The following is a 20,992-nucleotide window of genomic DNA, read 5'->3' on the forward strand; positions in this document are numbered from 1 at the left end:
GAGGAGCTTCTAATTCACATTACGAGACAAGGCGTCACACGACGGTAGCGCCGGCGCCGTGATCAGCGGTTACTCAGCGCGACTCAGATAGTCGGCGCCGACGTTTTCTCCTCCCTTTATGTATTCCACGCGGAACTGGTACTCCTGAAGCTGAAGGCTCCATCGCAGCACCCTGCCGTTCAGGTGCTTTCCTCTATTGATATACTGAAGCGGCTGGTGGTCAGTCTGCACCGTGAAGGGTCGGCCATAAAGGAGCGTGTCGAAGCGCTTGATCCCCCACACAAGGGCGAGTCCCTCCCGCTCTATGGTGGCGTAGCTCATTTCCCTGGGAAGCAGCTTGCGACTCGCGTACGCCACCGGGTGGAGGACGGCATCGTGCTCCTGCATGAGCACGGCTCCGACACCGCGGTCCGACGCGTCCGTGCGGAGCACAAACGGACGATCGAGGTTCGGCAGCCTCAGAATCGGCGGGTTCGCGAGTTTCTTCTTTAGTTCCGTGAACGCCTTATCCTGTTCCTCGCGCCAGGGCACATTGTTGGGTGTCCCTTTTTTGGTGAGGTCTGACAGCGGACTAGCGATGGTTGCGTATTCGGGGATGAAATCACGATAATAACCCGTCAGCCCCAGGAAAGATCTAACCTGACGCTTGGTCGTTGGCCTCTGCACATCTTTGATCTTCTCGAGGATGGAATGGACGGGAGCAACTTCCCCTTGGCCGATGCGATGACCCAGAAACGTGATTTCGCGAAAGCCAATTTCGCACTTACTTGGCCTCACCGTCAGGCCTGCCCTCTGGATTCGCTCAAACACCTCTCTCAGAGTGGCGAGGTGTTCCTCCCACTCGTCACTGGCAATTAGGACATCGTCAAAGTAGTGGCTCACCCCAGGGATTCCCTCGAGAACCTTTCGCATCACCTTGGTGAAGATCGCTGGGGCTGTTTTAATGCCGAAGGGCATATATTTGAACTGATACAGCCCCGTTGATGTTGAGAACGCCGTCTTCTGTTTAGACTCCTCGGTTAGTGGGACCTGCCAGTACCCTTTGGCAAAGTCTAGTTTGGTGAAGAACCTTTTGGTTCCCACAGAGGCGAGTAGTTCGTCCACCCGGGGAATCGGCTCCGCATCGGCCACCAGCACGTCGTTTAGTCTCCGGAAGTCGATGCAGAGGCGGTGAGTTTCGTCGCGCTTCTTAACGACGATCACGGGGAAGTTGTAGGCTGATTGGGATTTTTCGACGATGCCCATCTCCAGCATAGCCCCAACCTCGTCTTCGACAATTTGCCGAACGGCGAAAGGGAGGGGGTACTGCCGGATCTGAATTGGATGAGAATCAGTCAGCCGCAGGTCACATTCCGACAGGTCCGTTCTTCCGGGAACGTCAGAGAAGATGCCTTCGTACGCGCAGGAGAGTTCGCGCGCTTGCTCCTCTCTCTCGGCACTCAACTCAGGCGAAATGTGGACGTTCTCAGCGTTCTCCGTCCGACGCAGCGGCATCACCGGAAGCCCCTCTTCGTCTTCAGCGTCCTCGATTGCAATGACTGAGTTTGCGACAGCGGGTGCCGTGGTCGTATTTGGTTCTCGGATTTCGTACTTCTTCAGGAGATTGACGTGAAACAGCCGGGTGGCATGTCCCAGATCGACCTCGTAGTCGACCTCGTTTTTCTTTGTTACGATCGGGTATGGCCCCTTCCACTGCATGAGCAGTTTGTTGTGCTCAGTCGGGAGCAAAATCAGAGCCTGATCTCCCGGCTGCAGGGAGCGCTTCTGAGACTTGGCATTGTAGTAACGCTCGTATCTCGCGCTTGACCGTCTGAGCTCCTCATGCGCCAACCTGCATGTCTCCTCCAGCCTGTTTCTAAGCTCCGGTACGTACTGATACGTTGACTTGATCTCAGAGGGTAGCGATTCTTGAGTCCGGAGCTCCTTCAGAACGGCCAGAGGGCCGCGCACATTACGTCCGAACATCAGCTCGAATGGGGAGAAGCCCAAGCTCTCCTGTGGCACTTCGCGATAAGCAAACAAGATCGGCCCCAGGTAGCGGTCCCAGTCCTTGGGTCTTTCTTGGCACATTCTTTTCAGCATTCGCTTCAGGGTGCCGTTGAATTTCTCCACCAGGCCGTTCGCCATGGGGTGGTACGGAGTCGTATGAAGCTGGTTGACGGAGAGAAGTCGGCTCACTTCCTTCATGAGCTCCGAAGTGAAGTTGGTGCCCCTGTCGCTGAGAATCTCCTTTGGCACCCCAACCCGTGAAAACATCTCGACCAGGGCTTCGGCAACTCTCTCTGTTTCGATGCTGGGCAGGGCAACGGCGTCCGGATAACGCGTCGCGTAGTCAACCATCGTAAGCACGTACCGGTTTCCCCGGTCGGACCTCGGCGACAACGGCCCCACGATATCAATTGCCACTCTTTGAAAGGGCGTGTCAATCACAGGTACCTTTTTAAGCGGTACCTTCCGGGTGTTTCCTCTTGGGCTGGTTCGCTGGCAGGCGTCACAAGAGGCCACGAAGCGCTTGCATTCGGCGTGCATTCCAGGCCAGAAAAACTCGGCCTGTGCTCTCTCCAAGGTCTTCCTGCCTCCAAGGTGTCCAGCCATTATGCTGTCATGCGCCACTTCAAGCACTGTTCTCCGGTGCAACTCGGGGACTACCAGTTGGCGCGTCTGTCTTCCTGACCTCTCGTGATACAGGCGGTAGAGAAGTTCATTCTCTTGCACAAACTCGTAATAGCTCGTTCCGTCTTTGCACTCCATCTTCTTCCCAATCTTGAGATAACAAGGGGCTAAAGTTTTGTCTCTTTTCTGCTGTTGTCTGAACTCTAAAGTGTTGACGGGTACTCCCTCTATTCGGGGAGTTTTCAAACCCTGTTGCTTGGGCTTCTGTTTCTTGCTATTCCGCGTCTCGACCGCCCCCGCTGTATTGTGACCCTTCTTAGGTTTAGGGCCCTTGGCCTGTTTCTTACTCGTAGGTCTTTGAACTCCGTCTGAGGTCAGGTCCCTTCCACTCTGGGCGTTCGGCTTAACTCCGCCGGCGTCAACGTCGGGTGCGTCGTCCTCTCCCTCGGTGTCCACCACGGGGCTGTCGGGATCTTTGACTCCGGTGATGTTCCCGAGAATCAGGTCGTACAACGGTTCCTCCATGCAGAGGGCCGTCACCACACCCCGAAAGTAGGGGGTTGATACCCGAACTCTCGCCTCGGGGAGCATCTTTACGGTCCCGTCAACCAGGTAAACGGGCCTCCTTATTCCGGTTATCTGGCCGTCGTCAACCAGGTCTCTCTTGATGATCACCGTATTGCTGCCCGTGTCGCGCAATACGGTAATCTTCCTCGTCCCTACGTTGCCCTCTACGACGGGCATTCCCTCAACAAGGAATTCCGCCCGCGAGGTCACAGCGGCATTCACGACAGGAATCTTCTCCCAACTCTTCAGCTCCACGAAACGGTTCCCGTCGGCTGCGTTCATCGGCCCCTCTTTCGGGGCACATACGCACGAGGCCTGAGGCCTCCCGCCGTCGGAGCCTCGGCACAACTCGGTTCTATGCCCCCTGCGGCCACATTTCCGACACGTCGGTACGTTCCCAGCGTTGCTACCGCTACGGCACTGAGCCGCCAGATGGCCGATTTTGTTGCAAAGGAAGCACCTTACCTCCGGCCTCGGCACCTGCTTCCCAGCGTTCTCCCGCACGCTAGGCTCTGCCTCGCTCCTTCGGGATTTCCCTAAGTTCTCATGAGACTGCGCCTCCAAATACTGGTCAGCCAGCTCCAGCAACCCTTCGAGACTCGGAACCTTCCTCTCCCTCAGATACAGGGCCAGACTTGGGTGGCATCCCCTCAGAAACTGGTCCTGTAGGACCAACTCACGGAGGCTTTCGAAATCTCTCGCGGTGCTCGACAGTTCAACCCAGCGGTCAAAGTAGTGTCCGAGCCGGGCGGCATACTGAGTAGCGGTTTCACCGTCGAGCGGTTTCCCCTCTCGGAACTTTTCCCGAAATCCGTCGACCGTGAACCGAAACCTCTTCAGCAAAGACGCCTTCACCTTTCCGTAATTCGCGGCATCCTCCGGCGTTAGGCGTCCATACACGCTGAGAGCCTCTCCGGTCAGGCAGGTACTGAGCGCGGTAGCCCATTGGCCCTCGGGCCATTTCTGACTAAGTGCTATACCCTCGAACCTACGGATGTACGCGTCCAAGTCATCTTTCTTTTCATCGAAGGCGACCAGGAGTTTACTGGGACTCAATTTCAGGGCGCTCTGCCCTTCTCGTTCGCGCCTTTCTTCGGACACGTTACTGGCCGCGCTGACTCTTCCTTCCTTTTCTAACTGAATCTTAAGCTTTAAGATTTCCATCTCTCTCTCTGCGGCTTCTTTAGCAAAAATTCGTTCTCTCTCTGCTGCGTCCAGCGCAGCGTCTCTATCGGCAGCTTCTTTCGCAGCTCCCCTCTGGGCGGCGTCATCAATCCACATTTTTAAGTCGGCCCCAGCCAACCCCAGCTGAGTCCCCACTGACAACAACCTTTCCCATTCCATCTTTGCGCCACAAGCAGTGCCGGAACTATTACGCGAACCGCTTTACATCAACCGTCACTCCGGCAACAATGCGTGCACGACGCGTAAGGCCAAAAGCTTTTCGTAAGGCTCGTCTCCGTCCCGCGGTCCCCCGAAAAACGGGCGTCCTGTCGCGGACGCCAGAAAATGTCACGGTCCGGCGCGGAGCGAGAGGGGAAGCGCACTCGCCGTAGACCGCAACGGGGGTTCGGACGCCCGCTATCCCACAGTACGTGGGCTCCAGGGACGGGGGGACAAAGACAAGGCACGTGACGAACAGAGCACTAGAAACATTTAATAAAGGCTATAGTAAGATGGTGACAAAAGTGAAAGGAAAATACACACACAGTCTCAATCAGGCGGAAGCATACAAGAGACACTTAATAGCTATTGGCAAGACAGAGGGTACACAACAAGAAGAATGGGAACGATACCGCACTTTGGCGCAGTCCGGCACGACGAGGCTCGCAGAGGCGTGGACGGACTTGAGGGCGGTCGCTTGCGACGGGCTCTGCCTGAACGTGGCCGCGGTGCGCCAGAGGCGGGGGTTGTTGGCTTTCGACGCTGTCGCGTCACGGACGGTCGACGCACTGGGGCAGTCCGGCAGAGGAAGGCCGCACAGGGTTGGAGCACAGAAGTAGCTGACGTTCAGTGTCCAGGCGGGTCTTCCCCTTTACCGCGGTGCCCGAGGCTACGCCCGGAGCCGACAGGAAGAGCGGGTTGCGCTCTCGAACCTCCCAAGTCGACTGCCGCGCCGTTTCCCAGTTTCAACCGATCGGCGCTCTTTCTTAATAAAGTAAACAAAACACACCCGCTCCCCTACAATCGCAATACACTCACACACAAAAAAAAAAAATTACCGTCACAGCGGTGAAGACATTCGTTGCCCCAAGCTCCAAAGTCAACACCAAAAACGCTCAACTGGGGCATCTGGCAAACTCATTACCGAATTCCACGAAGTGGTACCGCGCCCAAGCATCGGGCAAAAGCGTCCCCCGAAAGGGAGTCGAAGAGGCCATAAACAAGTCAAGTAAGGGTCCCAGTCGGGACCGGCGAGGTGCTAACTAGCGCCAACCAGGGAGTGTCACACCACCCGCGGCGACCACATGGCCCCGCAGGCAGCCAACGGGGCGCCCTTTACAATACGCGTGGCCCGGCGGGACCAGGCCGGTTTTTGTGACAACCGCACACCGGTACGATGCTCATCCGGATCGAAACGGGCAGAGGTGGGGGTTGAACCCAGGATCCTGGGTTCTGCAGCGAGAGCTTTCGCTCCACGTGCTCCGAGCTGGTGTGCGCTAGCCCACTCTGCCACCGATCCCCGTTCGTCATGCTTGCATTACGTAATGCCACAGCACAGACTTCATTTTGAGGTCTAAAGGGATGTTACGCCTCATCATTCGCCGATCTGATTTCGTAGATCGCAGAAATTGGCTCTTTGAGTGTTTTGCGGGTAAGTAATCGCGTAGGCATTTTTAATGAGTAAGTATGTGGTCGCCCCATATAAGTGCATTCACTGCGTTTAGGTACGGTGCTTCCGAGCGCCATATACAGGCGTAAAAATAACGCATAAACAAATAAATTGAGTTCAACAAAACGTTTTCACAAGAAATTGAGAAAACATTTAACCTTAAAATGCTTTTTTTTCTCTTTTTATGCTTAGGAAGGGAAACGGCAAAAACCGTCTGACACGGCTACTACCACATGACGCAACATGAAGCAGACAGGCTGCATGGACACTGACAAGGTATTTATGGTGGCCAAGGTTTTTATTTGTACATGACATATGAGAGCCCAACTAGCCAGAACACAATTTGCGGCTCGAAATTTGTTTTCTTTCCGCCAAAGAGCCGCCGATCGAGAACTGAACGGTTTGGCTCGCGCTCTCTCTCTTTTCCGTGGTCACGTGCCGTTTTCTTTGGTTTAGCCACAACTACCAAATATAATCACAGTCGTGGGTCATCGAAGGCACACACACACTATTCAAAATAGAAACGTAATATCAGACCCATTATTTGTGCCTTGTAATGCAAAATTCGGTTTGTTCTTGAGGACGGAACCTAGCAGCGCGATATTCACGTCATCTTCACGCCATCTACCAAAACCAGACATGGATGTCCAGTGGCCGCACGTGGTGTCCGGAAGTCATAATAATTATAACGGAGCCGTTTTCAAACCACGGACTTGCATCAGGAAATCTGGAGTCGTCCAATAAATCAATGCATAGAAATGCCACGAGGCTTTTAGTTTGGGACATTTAAAATGCACTTTGCCGGGTTTTAGAGAGAATACCCTAGCAGATTTGGCTCCCTGGAAAACGTCACTTCTTAAGGAGTTTTAACTTCTCGTTGTATTTAATAATCATTTTTGGTATTCTTATTTGCACCAATGGCTCACAAGAAGATTTTACTATACGTTCGTAATTTATTTATTTATTTATTTTAACTTTTATCTGCTTTTTTTAGATATGTAGAAAAAAAAGATACCTGCTTTTAGTGAAAAAGAATCTTAAAAATAACAACGAAGTTTCAAACTCTTACAAATTGAAAAAGAAAGAAGAAGAAAACACTACTTTTAAGAATGAATATTTACAGGGAGCCTTCGAGTGCTCTTTATTTATTTATTTTATGTGTCGGCATTCGATTGAAAAGAAAATCCCATTTGGCCTGTTTAGGTTCTGAAACAGACCTGGCCCCTCTCCTTATAACGCAATATGGCTACCGTATACAGACACATCACGAAGATCGTCCGACTTGAAAGCTGAGCCCTGTTTTCGGAGGATCCAGATGGGAATCTTAATCTGTTTTGCCTGCCGGGTAATCGGATCAAACGCTCGAGATCCGATTAGATCGGTGTTCCGTTTGTTTCGCTTCTTGGACGCTTCAAATGAAATTTAAAACGGCGAACGTCGGAAGTGTGCTTTCCATGTGCGCGTCAGCGTATGCTCGCAAAGCCTTTCGGACTCCTCCTCAAGAACAGCGTTTCGTCGTGTATCAGAACGGGCAGCTAGCGTGCCGGTACGATGAGAGCGCCGAACGTTTCCGCGTCGGTGGGAATGAACTCATCGACCGTTTCAGTAATGAAGGACAAATATTACAAACATCAAAATCCTGCTACAACCAGGGCCCAACCCGCCAACAATGTCCTATTTGCAACGCAGTCCTTGAAATAAAATGCTTTAAACGACGTACTTTTTTGTTTCACTCAATGAAAGAAAAACAACTTAATTTTACCCCTTTAACGTGTTTTGCCCTTATGTGGATAGCATGTTAATCTTTGACCAAGATGTTCCAAGCAGTAAGTGTAAAGTTAAAAAAAAGTTATTGAAATTTGTTTTCTTCACTAATGAAGGAACTATCTTTTTATTTTTTTCTTTCGTGACGCAAATTAACATTTCTGCCCCCATAGCTAAGGGTTAAAGCAAAGGTCTTTCGATCCACATATGACATTTCAATATCCGTCTGGACTTCCACGCAGGTCCCATGGCAGTACTACACAGACTCCGACTGGGGGTGGCGTTTACCCGACACTTCCTACATCGAATAAAAAGAAGAGACAGCCCAAACTGCCCAGTCTGCGATGTCCAGGAAACTGCAAATGACCTTATCTGTGAATGTGCCGTCTACGCCGTGGAAGGAGGAGACCTTCACAGAACAATAGAGGCTAGACGACCGACCTTTCTCCCGCGACAAAGTGCTGGGCTTGTGGCAGTCCACGGAACGTTCAATGAAAGCCACAAAAGCCCTGATACAATTTCTCGAGGACACCCGGTTGATGCAATCCCTGTAGGCAGAGCCTGACATTTTCAACTATTCAACCCATCAACCTTTCAACTCTCTCTCCTCATATTCATTAAGCACCTCATCCCGCCTTTTTATTCCTTAGTCCTTTCCCCTGTGCAGAGCATGCAGCCAGCTAGAACAGAAGTCCAGGCTTACGTCTCTGCCTTTCACTCATCACTTAAAGAAAAAAAAAAGCAAAGGTGAAATGGCGTTGCTTTCGACATTTAGGACCATGATCTTCTGCCGTTGTAACAAGCGAACGGACCGAGACGCTACGCATCTGAGCCTGTGGCTTCTTTTCCACCGCGCAGTTTAGCGATATCATGATGTTCACGAATCACCTGCATTGTCAACGTGGCTGATCCGGAGAACTATAGACGATTTGCAAGCAAGGCATCTGGCCGCCATGTCTCTACTCGTTCGGCCAAGTGAATGCAATCACAATCCTGCCAAAGCTACATTCAGGCTCACGTCGCACATGCCTGCATTCTTGGGCACAAATGAGAAACAAGCCTTTTCGTATTTCCCCAAAAACATTTATAAAAAAAAAAAAAAAAAAAATCCGCCTTCTCGCGGAATGTTACTAACTTCCCCTTGCATGTGTTGAATTAAGGTACATCTAGGTGCATGTTAGATTAGCTTCACGTTATTTTATCGAGAGAAACACTTTTCAAACGCATAAAAAAAATCGCTTCTTCCTTCGACAACCAAACTTTTCAATAACTACTTCGTGCAACGCGTAAAAATGCGTAATTTTTTTGTGACAATTTGTTTAATAAGATTTATTTCGTTACGTTGAACAACGAAGCTATATGTGGAGCTTCCTCGCAGAATCTGGAGCAATTTCGGAGCGCTCTTGCTTTGGTATCTTCTTGGTCGTGAAAGCGGGCCCTCGCATCTGCCGCACCTATAAGGCGCGAGCATGCATTCTAGAAACAATCCCTCCTAGAAACGTTCTTGGACGGCCCCAAGAACTCTTGCAGCTTGTGAAGAACGGTTTCGCTTCATGCACCATCCCCCCCCCCCCCCCCCCCCTGATGCACTAGAAAGGCAACCGGGCGATGAAGAACTCTTTCGCATCAAAAAAGGAGCTGGCTTACAGGTCCCCCTAATAGGGTTCTCACGAAGAACCATTTTGGGGGACGCTTAGAAGAACGTTTTATGGTGCAAAATAAGGACCGGGTTCTTCGGCTTGTCCATATTTTGTAGCGCACAAGGTGAAACCGTTCTTCACAAGCTGAAGAGTTTCAAGAACGGATTGTTTTTAGATTGTGGAGCGCCTTCGAAATTGCTTCGAACTGACCAAAGGCACTCCACCTGAGGCTGTATATGCACTGGGGTTCAAATAACAATGGTGAAACGAATCCGCTCGGTTTCATCATCAAATAGATGAGCGCGAATTAGTATTGCATCTTTAGCAATGGCGCTCGCAACCGCTTTGCGAAAGCGGCGTAAGTATGCGCGTTTAATTCTGACGTGATAACGCCGAGATAAATAAGTCTCTCTGCATTCCTATTCTGCCGCGGTTAAGACCTCGAGTGAGCGGGAGGAACAGGCGGAAACACGGTTGCTATTTGACGGAGGATAAATTCTCCTATAGAGCTTACTGGCATTTAAAAAACTGAGAGCATCGCGTTGGAATCGCGAGCAGATTCCTTTGCGAGTGTGCATGACATTTGGTTAGATTTCACTCGGAATGCCGGCGTCTACAGCTATAGAACTTCTTAATGTCACCCATGAAACATGGTTCTAACGTTTGATGGGTCCAAAGAAGAAGTGCAGCTTGCGGATTCATACGTCCTCGCGAAGTTTGTGTTCTGAAGGGACAAACGCGTAAGTGTTTCTTCAAGCTCCCGAGTCAAAAGAAAGAAAAGTCGCCTCTCCTTGATGTGTTTTGACAGTTACCCAGAAACAAAAGTACTAGATCAAAATTTAAAAGAATATAACACACGAAGATTTTGGTGCGTTACTGTATCAATAGGCAGTGCGAAAATTTGTTCCTGGCACCGTTCAAATGCTCACTGTAGTCGCTGAAGGCTTAAGAAAGGCAGGGCATGGCCAGTCCCGCGCATCTCATTATCGTTTCTAAGCCAATCAGATTGAGGCATCAACCAATAAGAACGCGGAACAACGAAAGCCGAAAACGTCAACATAATAAGCCACGCCCCGTGTTTCTTCAGCTGTCACTGGCTTCAAACTCGATCAGGCTTCTTGCTTCGCGATTCGTTCATCGCAGTTCTACTAATCCCGCTATCTGATTCGCTGGGAAGCGTTAATGAGATGCACGGTACTCGCCACGCCCTGCGTTTCCCAAGTTGGCACTGGTTTGATCCTGATCTGTTCTTGTCCAGGAGCTGCGGTGACTTCAGAAAGACACCGATCTGTGATTGGCTCTGATTGAAGGATAGTGGGTAGACCTCAAAACCAGCTGTCCTGAGGTCTTCCCCCTATCCTTCATTCAGAACCAATCAGGGCTCGGCGTTCTGACGCCACCACAACCCCGGAAAAGGAATCAGACGAACTTAAGCTCCGGATAAGTCGGTGAGTGGTGAAGAGTTCAGGGGGAAACTCCTTCCACTTTTTTTCCTTTTAGCGAAGCGAACGCTGGAGAGGAGGTCGCCTCTTCTCCAGCGTTCGCTCTGCTAATGTGGAAAGACGTGGGAGGAGCTTCCACTGAACTCCTAAACAGCCACTGGTTATAGGCTCTCAAGACGGAGTTTAACAAACGTTAAAAAGGAACTCGGGTCTCTGGTAACGTTCCGCCGATTCAATGTAATCTTCGGGCGGCGGAGAAAAGCTCACCGGAGAAAAGCTCACCGCTATAGGCCTGTGTCAATACTGCCAGTCTTTTCAAAGGGACTTGAAAAAGTTATTCATATCCGCTTGTCGAACTTTTTTGATAAACACAAGCTAATTACAAGATCCCAGTTTGGATTCAGAAAGCATAAATCAACTGAACTTGCCTTACTGGAACCGAAAGAATTTATTTTGGGAAATCTAGAGAAACGAAAACTAGTACTTGGTATTTACGTTGACTTTACAAAGGCTTTTGATTTTCTAAACCATGAACTATTATTGAAAAAGCTGGAATATTATGGAATTCGCGGACAAGCTTTAACTCTTCTTCAATCCTATCTTGGAAACCGCAAACAATACGTTTGTTGTAATACTTTCGTTTCCACAGTTAAATCGGTAATATCGGGCGTACCTGAAGGCAGTATTTTGGGACCTTTTCTTTTTAACGCTTATGTCAATGATATTGTGAACCTTGACCAGACAACTAAATTTGTTATATATGCTGACGATGCGACGCTTCTTTTTACTGCTGATAAGGCAGACCAACTTATATCTATGGCCAACACAGTACTAGATAAATTAGGACAATGGACCGATAAAAACGCTTTAAAAATAAATACCAATAAAACAAAAGCTATGATATTTAGGCCGAAAAATAAAGTTATTTCTCCATTAGAACACATTTATATAAACTCAGTAAATATTGAATTGGTTGAGTCATTCAAAACGCTTGGCGTTGTGTTTTCACAAAACATGTCATGGGACCATCATATTGAGTATTTAAAAAATAAATTAGCAAAAGTCGTAGGTCTGGTATATCGGAATCGATATATATTTCCGAGGTCGGTAAAATTATTACTGTATAAGACTCTATTTTTTGCTCATTTAAGTTACTGCCACCTAGTTTGGGGTACTACCACGGCAACAAATCTTAAGATAATACATTTACTTCAAAAACGAATGTTACGTATAATTGCCAATGTGCCATTCTGCTCGCATACAGAAAACCTGTTCAGAATTTATAATATATTAAGTATCCACAACATGTATAATTATAGGCTGTCTACAAAGTATAAACATGAATTGTGCAGTAACAGTACTTATATAATTGAACTGTCTGGTTTAAACCAACGCGTCCCCAATTATCAATTTCGAAAACCTGATTACTGGAATGTACCTACTTGCCGATTGAACCTAGGAAAAGAAATGTTGTGCTATAAATTATCTAAACTGCTTAATTGTTTTATTCACAGTGATGTTGACGTAGGCACTATAAGCATGAAAGAATTGCGTGCGTTGATGTACCATTTTGTTGTAGACGACTAATGTTTTTGGTGTGTGTTTTTTTGGCGTGTGTGTTTTTAACGTGTTTTTTTTTTTTTTTTCTTGTCTCTCTTTTGCCTTGTCACTGCTGCAGAATGTAGTTCGGGGGCCGAGAGCTCGTCAAGCCGTTTCGTGCGGCTTTTTTTCTCGGCCTCCACCATTGTAAATGGAAAATAAAATATATATTATAAAACCGGCAGATGCGGAGAAAAGCTCACCGGCCTTTGAGCGGATGCGGAGAAAAACTCACCGATTTTTTTAACTTAGCGGATTCTGCGTCAAACGTTGCAATTTAACATAATTCGCACTTGTCACTTTATTACAAATATATCCAGTTTTTTGTAATGTTCTTGAAGTTCATTGGGCATATTCAATAACTCATCAGAAATTAGTAATCACACATTTTGTATATTAATGAATTCGCAAGGTATAAAATCAGAACATCTTACACCGGTAAAAAAGACAACAGTTTATTGACAACTGGCAGTGTGCCGTCGGCAGCTCTATCAATAAAGAGGTTTGTCCTTTCCGAGCTAGTATGAATAGGGGTGTGGAACCGTTTCAGCCCAAAGATTGTGTAGTGCCTAATAGATACGTAACTGTTTGTTGATGTAATCAGTGTTGGCTACGCTGTTTTCCTTCTGTTAATTTCACTAACAAAACTTTAGTTGCGAGAACAGCTTTGTTGTCTTCACTCCGTCGTCGTTGTTTGAGCGGTTTTCATCATGTATAATGTTTACCAACTCGCCCGATATACTACCTTACAGAATGCTAGTTCTTATTTAGGTCACGAGAAACAACGGTGCCAGTGGGGAGCTCTGAAGGTCGCGGGTACTTCGCAGTACAAGGGCATTATCACACAAAGGCAACGTGTGGAACCAGCAGCACGAACGGCTAGAAAACGTGCTTCCCTGTGAAAATTTAAAGAACGCAGACAACTTACAACTGGCTTTTTTTTTTTTTTTAAGGTGAGTTTAACGACGTGGAAATCAGCGAGTTGTCCAAGCGGCACTCGTGTGGCGTGCACTACTGGTTTGCCGACTACCGACCTTCTTCAACTTAAAAGTTTTGTTTTATATCTCTAGACCACGGTGTAGGAAGGAGAGGTGTGTGAACGACTCGAAGGCGTAGCGCGACGGTCGCGTCCAATAGTTGTTCACGTTCCCTCCTTTTCTACGAGAGGGCGCCACGGGTAGAGCGGGCCATACCGGTCATACGCGAGAGGTCCGTTTGGGTCGGAGTGCTTGTGACTTCGGGTGTCTGCCGCAGTTTCCGCAGTTGCTGTCGCATTTTTGAGTTTGTTCGGTGACGTCTTGTCTTATTTCGTGTGAGTTTGAGTTTGTTCAATGTATCTGTGGCCATCGGTCAGCTAAGAGTATGGGAAGGAAGTGTTTCGCACCCCGTTGTAAAACGGGGTACAAATCGTGCTCCCAAAAACTTTCGTTGTTTTGTGCGCCAAAAGATGAAGAGCGGCTCAAAGTGTGGAGGAACGCTATACCACGAAAAGATCGAGTCCTCCAGTCTTCGGACTACCTGTGTGAGCGGCACTTCGAGACACATTTTGTGAGTAAGACGTGGGAGGCTGTGTACAACGGCAATGTTTTGATCAGCACGCCTCGGAAAGCGTCATTGTCAAAAGACGCCGTGCCAACAAAGTTTCCGGATTGCCCGACTTACCTCTCGAAGGAAACAAAGCGACGAAAAAGGCCTGCTGAGAGGCACAACAGGGGCGCACCGGCGAAGAAGCCATGTACAGAAAACAAAAGTCCGGACCGACCGTGTCAGGTGTACAGCGACCAATCTACAGTGATGGAGATCACAGGGGAAAATGACGGTGCTGCAACCACGTCTGACTTGCCCTTGAATGCAGCACCCGTGTCAGCGCTGTCAACCTTCAACAAACTGTTCGAGAGTCCGGAGTGTGTTCTGCTTCCATCCGCAGCGTGGGGCTTTCACAGATTGCAAGTTGATGACCTGTGCAATCTTGTGTTTAGTGAGTTGCGTTGTGTTCAGGATCCCCAATGCGCAGGGGACACTACCCGCATGAGTCACATGGTGACAGTGAAGCTCATTGATATTGATCAGGACATGAGAGCAAATATCTTTCTGATGGGGAAGCGTGTCTCTTGTGAAGCGTTGGGCTTTACCTGTGAGGTTTCAACTATTGAGGATGTCGAAAGCCTACTTGGGAAGTTGGAGGGGATCCACCTTTGCGGTGGTGGGCCAACAAAAAAAATGTATCCCGAAGTACAACCAGAATGTGCTTTTCTTGATGCTTGCGGACGGTGGCGGCACAAAAAGTGCGTGCAGGTTCTTCCTGCCGCTGGTTCTTGCCAGAAGTGTGCTGGTTTGGCAGATACATTGCGGATTCACCAGAGGAGGGCACAGCTCCGAAAGCAAGAGAATGGAGCTCGTACCACTTTCCGGCTTTCGTCTCTTGCAAACGATCAGAAGGTGAGAGTCACTTTCAGACGAGCACAATATGCGCTGAAACGGGCCAAGGATCGCTTGGTGAAGAGAGTTAAAAGGCTAGAGCAAGCACTGAAAACAGCACAGAACAAGTTTTGTTCTATCTCAGATGAATCTCTACAGGAGAAGTTGAGCCAACTGAACATTCCGGCTGCACAGCTGACCGTGGTACAAGAGTGTGTGTCTGCAGCAAAGGCCTCGAGCAAGAAAAACCGGCGGTACACCGAGAACTGGCTACTGTTGTGCCTGCTGTTGAACATTCGGAGCCCCTCCACCTATGCTTTTTTAAAGGACAACGAAATTCTGCCATTGCCTTGCGTCACCACTGTGCGAAAATACTTATCAACTGTCCGTGTGAAATGTGGGTTTGATGCTAGGTTTTTTGCAGCCTTCAAAAAGAAGATGTTGTCTAAAGACCCATTCAGACGACATGGTGTGTTAGTCTTTGACGAGATACAGGTGCGGAAAGAGATGCGCGTTAACTCGAAGACAATGACTTACACCGGGTTCACAGACTTTGGCGACATCCAACCAGCCAGTGATGAACTAGCCGACCACGGGCTTGTGTTTTCTTTTCGTTCTTTTGGGGATAAGTATTCGCAACCAGTTGCCGTTTTTGCAAGTAAGGGGCCCACAAAAGGCACGGTGCTGGCTCAGCTTGTCATGAAAGCTGTCATTTTGCTAGAAGAGGCGGGTTCATTTGTTGATGCCATAGTTTCTGATGGAGCAACCACGAACAGGTCGATGTGGAAGCATTTTGGAGTTAGTGGTTCTCTGACGGGCACAAGAAACTCGTTCACGCACCCATTAGATGAAAAGAGAAGTGTGTATGTTTTCTCCGATGCTCCACATTTGATCAAGTGTGTCAGAAATCGGCTTCATGCCCAGAAAATATTAAGCACTCCCAAAGGCCTAGTGCTTTGGTCACACTTCGATACCTTGTATGTTGAAGATGAAAAAAACCCAGCTTACTTGAAGGTGTGCCCTAAACTGACATATGCCCATGTAAACCCGTCAAACACTTTGAAAATGCGAGTGAAGTTGGCTACACAGCTGTTTAGCCGCAGTGTTGCTGACGGTCTAAAATATTATTCAAGTAGGTCGGTCGCACGCCTGTATGATGTTAAAGCCACAGTGGACTTTACTATGCGCTTCAACAACCTCTTTGATGCTCTCAACAGAAATTTGCCAAAGGAAGGTCTTAAGCCTGGGTGCAGTGACTTTGACGTCCTAGAATCATCTTTGAAGTGGCTGAATGAGTGGGAGCAAATGGTCATTGATGGTAAAATACAGAGAGCTAACTTCTTGACACACTCGACGGCAGAAGGGTTACGTGTAACTATCTTGTCTGCTCTTGGCCTCTCTAACTACTTGTTAAAAGAATGCAACTTTGCATATGTTCTAACTGGAAAAATGAATCAGGACGTTCTTGAGAGGTTTTTTGGCATCATTCGACAGGCAGCGGGACAAAATGAACATCCATCGATGCCGACGTTTTTACAGCTATATAGTATGCTTTCTATATACAGCTTAATCAAGCCACCAAAGTTTGGCAACTGTCAAACCGAACTTGGACAGGAAGCCCCATGCTTGACTCTGTCGGACCTTACGTCAGCGTTTAAAGATGACCTTCAAGAAGAGACCAAGCTACAGCAACTTAGGAGGAGGCTAGATGGTTACATCGGTCAGGAGCTTGAGTGGGAAGAGGTTTTCGACCATTCTTATGCTTCTTGTGAAGTTGTGGACTGTATAATATACTATGTTACTGGGTACATGTGCCGCAAGCTCCTTAAAAGCACAGAATGCCATGTGTGTAAACGTGGGCTTGCTGTACCCTTCTCACACTCTCAGAAGCCTGAGGCAGCCCTTGTTAATTGCAAGACCCTGGGGAGGCTCATTCACCCCACGACTAGTATTTTTGTTCTCCTCCGTGCAACGGAGATGGAATTTCAGAAGCATTGTAAGAAAAGGAATGCTTATGAACTAACACTAGACAATGTCTTGGACAGCAACTGGCTGTCGTTTCCTTGTCCCAGCCACAAAGACGACATAATCACTAAGATCTTGCACTATTATGTTGCACTGCGAATGAGACAATATTGCAAGCAGCAAAAGGACAAAGAAAACAAGACGAATCATCTCAGAAAACTCTCAAAGCTTGTGCGACCAAACTGAGTGATGTTTTATGATGTACTGTTTGAGATAATTATTTTTTCAGAAGTGTAATAAACAAATTTTCATGCCTGTAAATATGTCCGATAGCTATTCGACAAAAACATGATAATTCTTGAATATTTTGCGGTGACAACACAGCATGAACATCGCTGCTGTGAAGTTCACGACGTCCTCAGATTTCTCACTTTGAATTTCACAATGAATTCGCGCACATAACATGTTGAACATGCACGTTGCCTGGGTATAAAACCTACAAGCAGGCTGCAGGGCTGCAGCAGCATCCGCGTCGATAAGGTCAAAATTAATCCTGAATCTTTCGCAAAGAAACCCTGGCAGGCTCTCTTCGTAGCTTCGAGGCTGACGTTGGGTAGCCTCGCACAGAATCGCTCGCGCGCGCAACTAGCATGCCTTGGCATTGGGCGCTTCAGAGTTTTTAGACCGAGTACGCCATGATGCGAAGTTCTACTCAGGCGATGACAAGCGCAGAGTTAAAGAGCAACTCTCCAACGCCAACGTCGTTTCGCACACGAGACAACAAGCACCGAAATCGGGCACAGGATGCAAACGCTCGCTGTCGTTACGTTGGAGTTTAGACCACGACCTTCTCGTCGTTTGGACAGCCCTTCAGCTATTCAAAATTATAAACATTGTTTAACAAATGCACAATTAGGCTACGCCGAAAATGAGGCGCGCGCTCCGTGCCGTGCAAAGCGCACAGAAATTCACGGCTCTGATGGCCCGGGATCGTGTAGCGCCACCTGCCGACGCGCCCATCAACCATGAACTAAGTTTTCCCACGCCGACGGGCCGCGTTGAGTCACCTCTCCTTCCTACACCGTGCTCTAGACTGAGAGGAACGTACCATCTACTAGCAAAATTGAGCAGCCACGGATAAATAAAATGCATCATGTATTTAGGCGCAGAACACGCAATTCCATGTGGATGCAAATTGTAACAGATGAATGGCGAAGCTTTGAGCGTAAGTGTAGGAGAATAAATTTAGATAAGAATGCTGAATGATATGTGCGACAATACGGCGCCGATAAAGCTTCCATTGCTTGCTGATTTGATTTCAAATCGCGTCCATACTGCTGTTTTTCTAGGAATTTTTTTTTTCTTTTTTTTTTGTGTGCTTTACGTTTTAAAGATAGGCGTTAGTCCTTGAAATATTATTTTTTTTATCTGAATGATGATAATGCTGACCCGTGCTGCGTTCGTAGATAATACAGATAAGCCGGATGTGCAGCAATATGCGGGGCTTGTGTGCAGACAAAGACAAGGTTATCTTACAACATCACTACTATAGCTGGAACTGCATAGAATCGCGGTACACCCTAAGCCGTACGCCTGATTATACGATGCTTTCCCGAGAATGGCAGGAAATATATATACGTTAGTGAACAAAAGGTAAGGGCGCAAACGAGCTGGTGGGGGTTAAACATTTCGACAAAAACCCCGAGACTGGGACAAAAATATATATATATTTTTTTAAGTTTCAGTTCCTTGCGAGGCACTGCATATATCTGTGTTTTTCTTGCTGACGATGAAACTCGAACTATATGTCAAAGCTCCTGCTATTTTCTCGCTGATGAGTTCTCTTTTTTTTTACGCTGCAAATCGTAAAGCATGCATACCTTGTTTTTTTGTGTGTTTTTTTTTTTTCTTGTGCCGCGCAAATGTCAACGCGGTGGCCCGCGGCTTCGTCAATTTATCCTTGTGACAGCTTTTTTCTACACGCGTCTATTATCATGGACTTAGTACCTGATGCAACTAAACAAATTAAATCAAACCAAATAAAAAAAAATTGCAGCCGACAGCCGAGGTGCTGCACACTTGACTGTATGTGAATTTCGTCAAGGGACTGTATGCTTCGCACGAACTACATTCGTGGCCTCGTGCATTTTTCCGCTAAACGTAGCGGGGCAATACACAAACAAATGTTCCCCTCAATTGAGCGGAGCGCCACGAGCTTACACGAAACGCACTCGGGGATCGGCTAAGAAACCTTAACGAAACCGTGCGTGGACACACGTTCATAATTTTTTTCGTCGCATAAAGAAAAAGGGAAGTTTTTCGGGCATTATTCCTGCGCCGCACAAACCAGTTTTTACAATATTTGGCTGTCCGAGAAAGGTACTACGCTATGGCCAGAATCCCCCCCCCCCCCCCCCCCCCCCCCCCGCCTTGATATATCTTAATTCAACTCATAAAGATAAAAATCAGTAATGCTTTTGCGAGAATCCGGACCTCCCTTACTCTTTACTTCAATTCCTGAGGTGAATGCGACTATCGTATCATGGTTTGCGGATGGATGAACCGCATATTCAGTACCCTTACAAACTTACGTGAAGAACTTGGGTGTACGGGATAACCATTAAAAAGTCTTTTGTAGGCTTTTTTTTTTTTCATCCACTACGCTTTTTGCAACAAACACCTATACGGCGCACGCGCGCCGCTAACCTTGTTTGCGTACAGTTCCGATCTAGTAGCGGGTTACGGAGTAAGCGTTACAGAATGGTGGAAACGACCTACGAAACCTCTCCAAAGCCGCGATCCCATCATGCAGATTGGTCGTGCAAGAACCGTCTGTAGACATGTTCCAAGGATACATATACGTGAAGCAAACGTGCTTGGAGAGTCGTGTCCGCAGAGGATTTTGTCATCGTGTCTGCAGCCAGTCTTTTGTATGATGCACGATCAGTGTGACTGCAACTTAATGCTGCAAGGCCGCCCGGGAACGGTAGTAGCGCGAAATCCGAAGGTGCCACCAGTCATGCATGCCGCTTCATTACGTGTTGCGCAGTTGGTGTACGGCGCTCGCTCGCACACAACCGGGGTGACTTTACGCAGCCTCACGACGGCGCCCGTAGCGAAAGTTTTTCTCGGCGCCACCGGAAAATAGAGATCCGAACTTGGCCAGCTCCGCGGCCGCCGTTCGTCTCGTGGCAACCTCGCGGCACGGCAAGGTATCCGGACGGATGCTCCATCAACGTCCCGGCGGTGGATTCCGTCCTTGGAAGGGGTCGTCCGGCAGCGCTGAGGCTTCCATGAATCATGTCCCCTATAAACCCGCCCGTAAATTAATAATCTCGCGATGGAGACGGAAGGGTCCCCGGTTACGCTGGCGACTCCCGTTCCCCGTTGACGGTGGCGGACCATTATTATTATTTTATTTTTTTATTTTTGCCAAAGGATAGAGACGTTATTAATTCGAGCATTTGTAAAACGGATCGCTTTTCCGTGGCGGTAATGCCAGTTTCTAGACGAGAAAGGCATATGAGAATTAATCGTCGCATTAATGAATTAATCACCGGCTAATTTCTTGACCGATTGATCGGTCAAGAGTGGACCTTTCTATTAGGCTGTCACGATCTTGTTAAACTCGACATGGGGATTTTAATCATGGGAAAGTTTTCTAGTTCTCCAAGACGTCACGTTTTTTTTTTTTTTTTTTTTTTTTGATACAAAAACGCAAAAACATTTCTTTTTTTATCCTCAACTTTCTTGAACGTCAACGTCTCGGCGCATGTACTAAAATTAGGATTTCAACTGAATAACAACAAATATCGCCATGTTCGCTGGGAAAATTTTAGATGACAGTGATAATATATGAACAAGCAGTAATAAAACTTTTCACCGCGTATAGCCTTCTACAACTCTAATTATATTTTTTATTGAATCCTACGGGCCGCAATCCCAAATTTGTCAATTTCAGCTTTTCTTGACAAAGGATCGTAATGTTTCCGACGACTGTAATTGCCTGGGTGTCATAAAGCGGAAATCAATCATAATGTTTATATTTCCTGGAAAACGTTTCTATTCCGTGCAATATCTAAGAAAGTTGGCCATTCTCAGCCCAAAATGCGTATCCTAGTGGAAGGAACTTAGGACCACAAAGCGTCAGA

At 47.8% G+C, this 20,992-nt stretch overlaps 2 protein-coding genes across 2 annotated transcripts; one reads left to right on the plus strand and one right to left on the minus strand.

The window, feature by feature from the left end:
- Window positions 1–1,199: 1,199 nt before the first annotated feature.
- Window positions 1,200–4,461, minus strand: LOC120842647. Its single transcript, XM_042292170.1, has 2 exons — window positions 1,400–4,461; window positions 1,200–1,314 (listed from the first exon to the last, which is right to left on the minus strand). The coding sequence occupies exons 1-2, from the start codon at window positions 4,459–4,461 to the stop codon at window positions 1,200–1,202; spliced, it is 3,177 nt and encodes a 1,058-aa protein (XP_042148104.1).
- A 9,274-nt stretch (window positions 4,462–13,735) lies between these two features.
- On the plus strand, window positions 13,736–15,270 carry LOC121836881. The gene is made up of 2 exons (XM_042292171.1): window positions 13,736–15,088; window positions 15,204–15,270. The coding sequence occupies exons 1-2, from the start codon at window positions 13,821–13,823 to the stop codon at window positions 15,268–15,270; spliced, it is 1,335 nt and encodes a 444-aa protein (XP_042148105.1). The 5' UTR covers window positions 13,736–13,820.
- Window positions 15,271–20,992: the final 5,722 nt, after the last annotated feature.

This window comes from Ixodes scapularis, unplaced genomic scaffold (assembly GCF_016920785.2).
Source record: "Ixodes scapularis isolate PalLabHiFi unplaced genomic scaffold, ASM1692078v2 PGA_scaffold2__306_contigs__length_199485367, whole genome shotgun sequence".
NCBI lineage: Eukaryota > Metazoa > Arthropoda > Arachnida > Ixodida > Ixodidae > Ixodes > Ixodes scapularis.

Coding starts and splice junctions, on each gene's coding strand:
- LOC121836881 (XM_042292171.1), top strand. CDS start 13,821: ATGGGAAGGAAGTGTTTCGCACCCCGTTGTAAAACGGGGTACAAATCG. Junction 15,089..15,203: donor CAGCTGACCGTGGTACAAGA/GTGTGTGTCTGC, acceptor GCTTTTTTAAAG/GACAACGAAATTCTGCCATT.
- LOC120842647 (XM_042292170.1), bottom strand. CDS start 4,461: ATGTGGATTGATGACGCCGCCCAGAGGGGAGCTGCGAAAGAAGCTGCC. Junction 1,315..1,399: donor GCGCGCGAACTCTCCTGCGC/GTACGAAGGCAT, acceptor CATCCAATTCAG/ATCCGGCAGTACCCCCTCCC.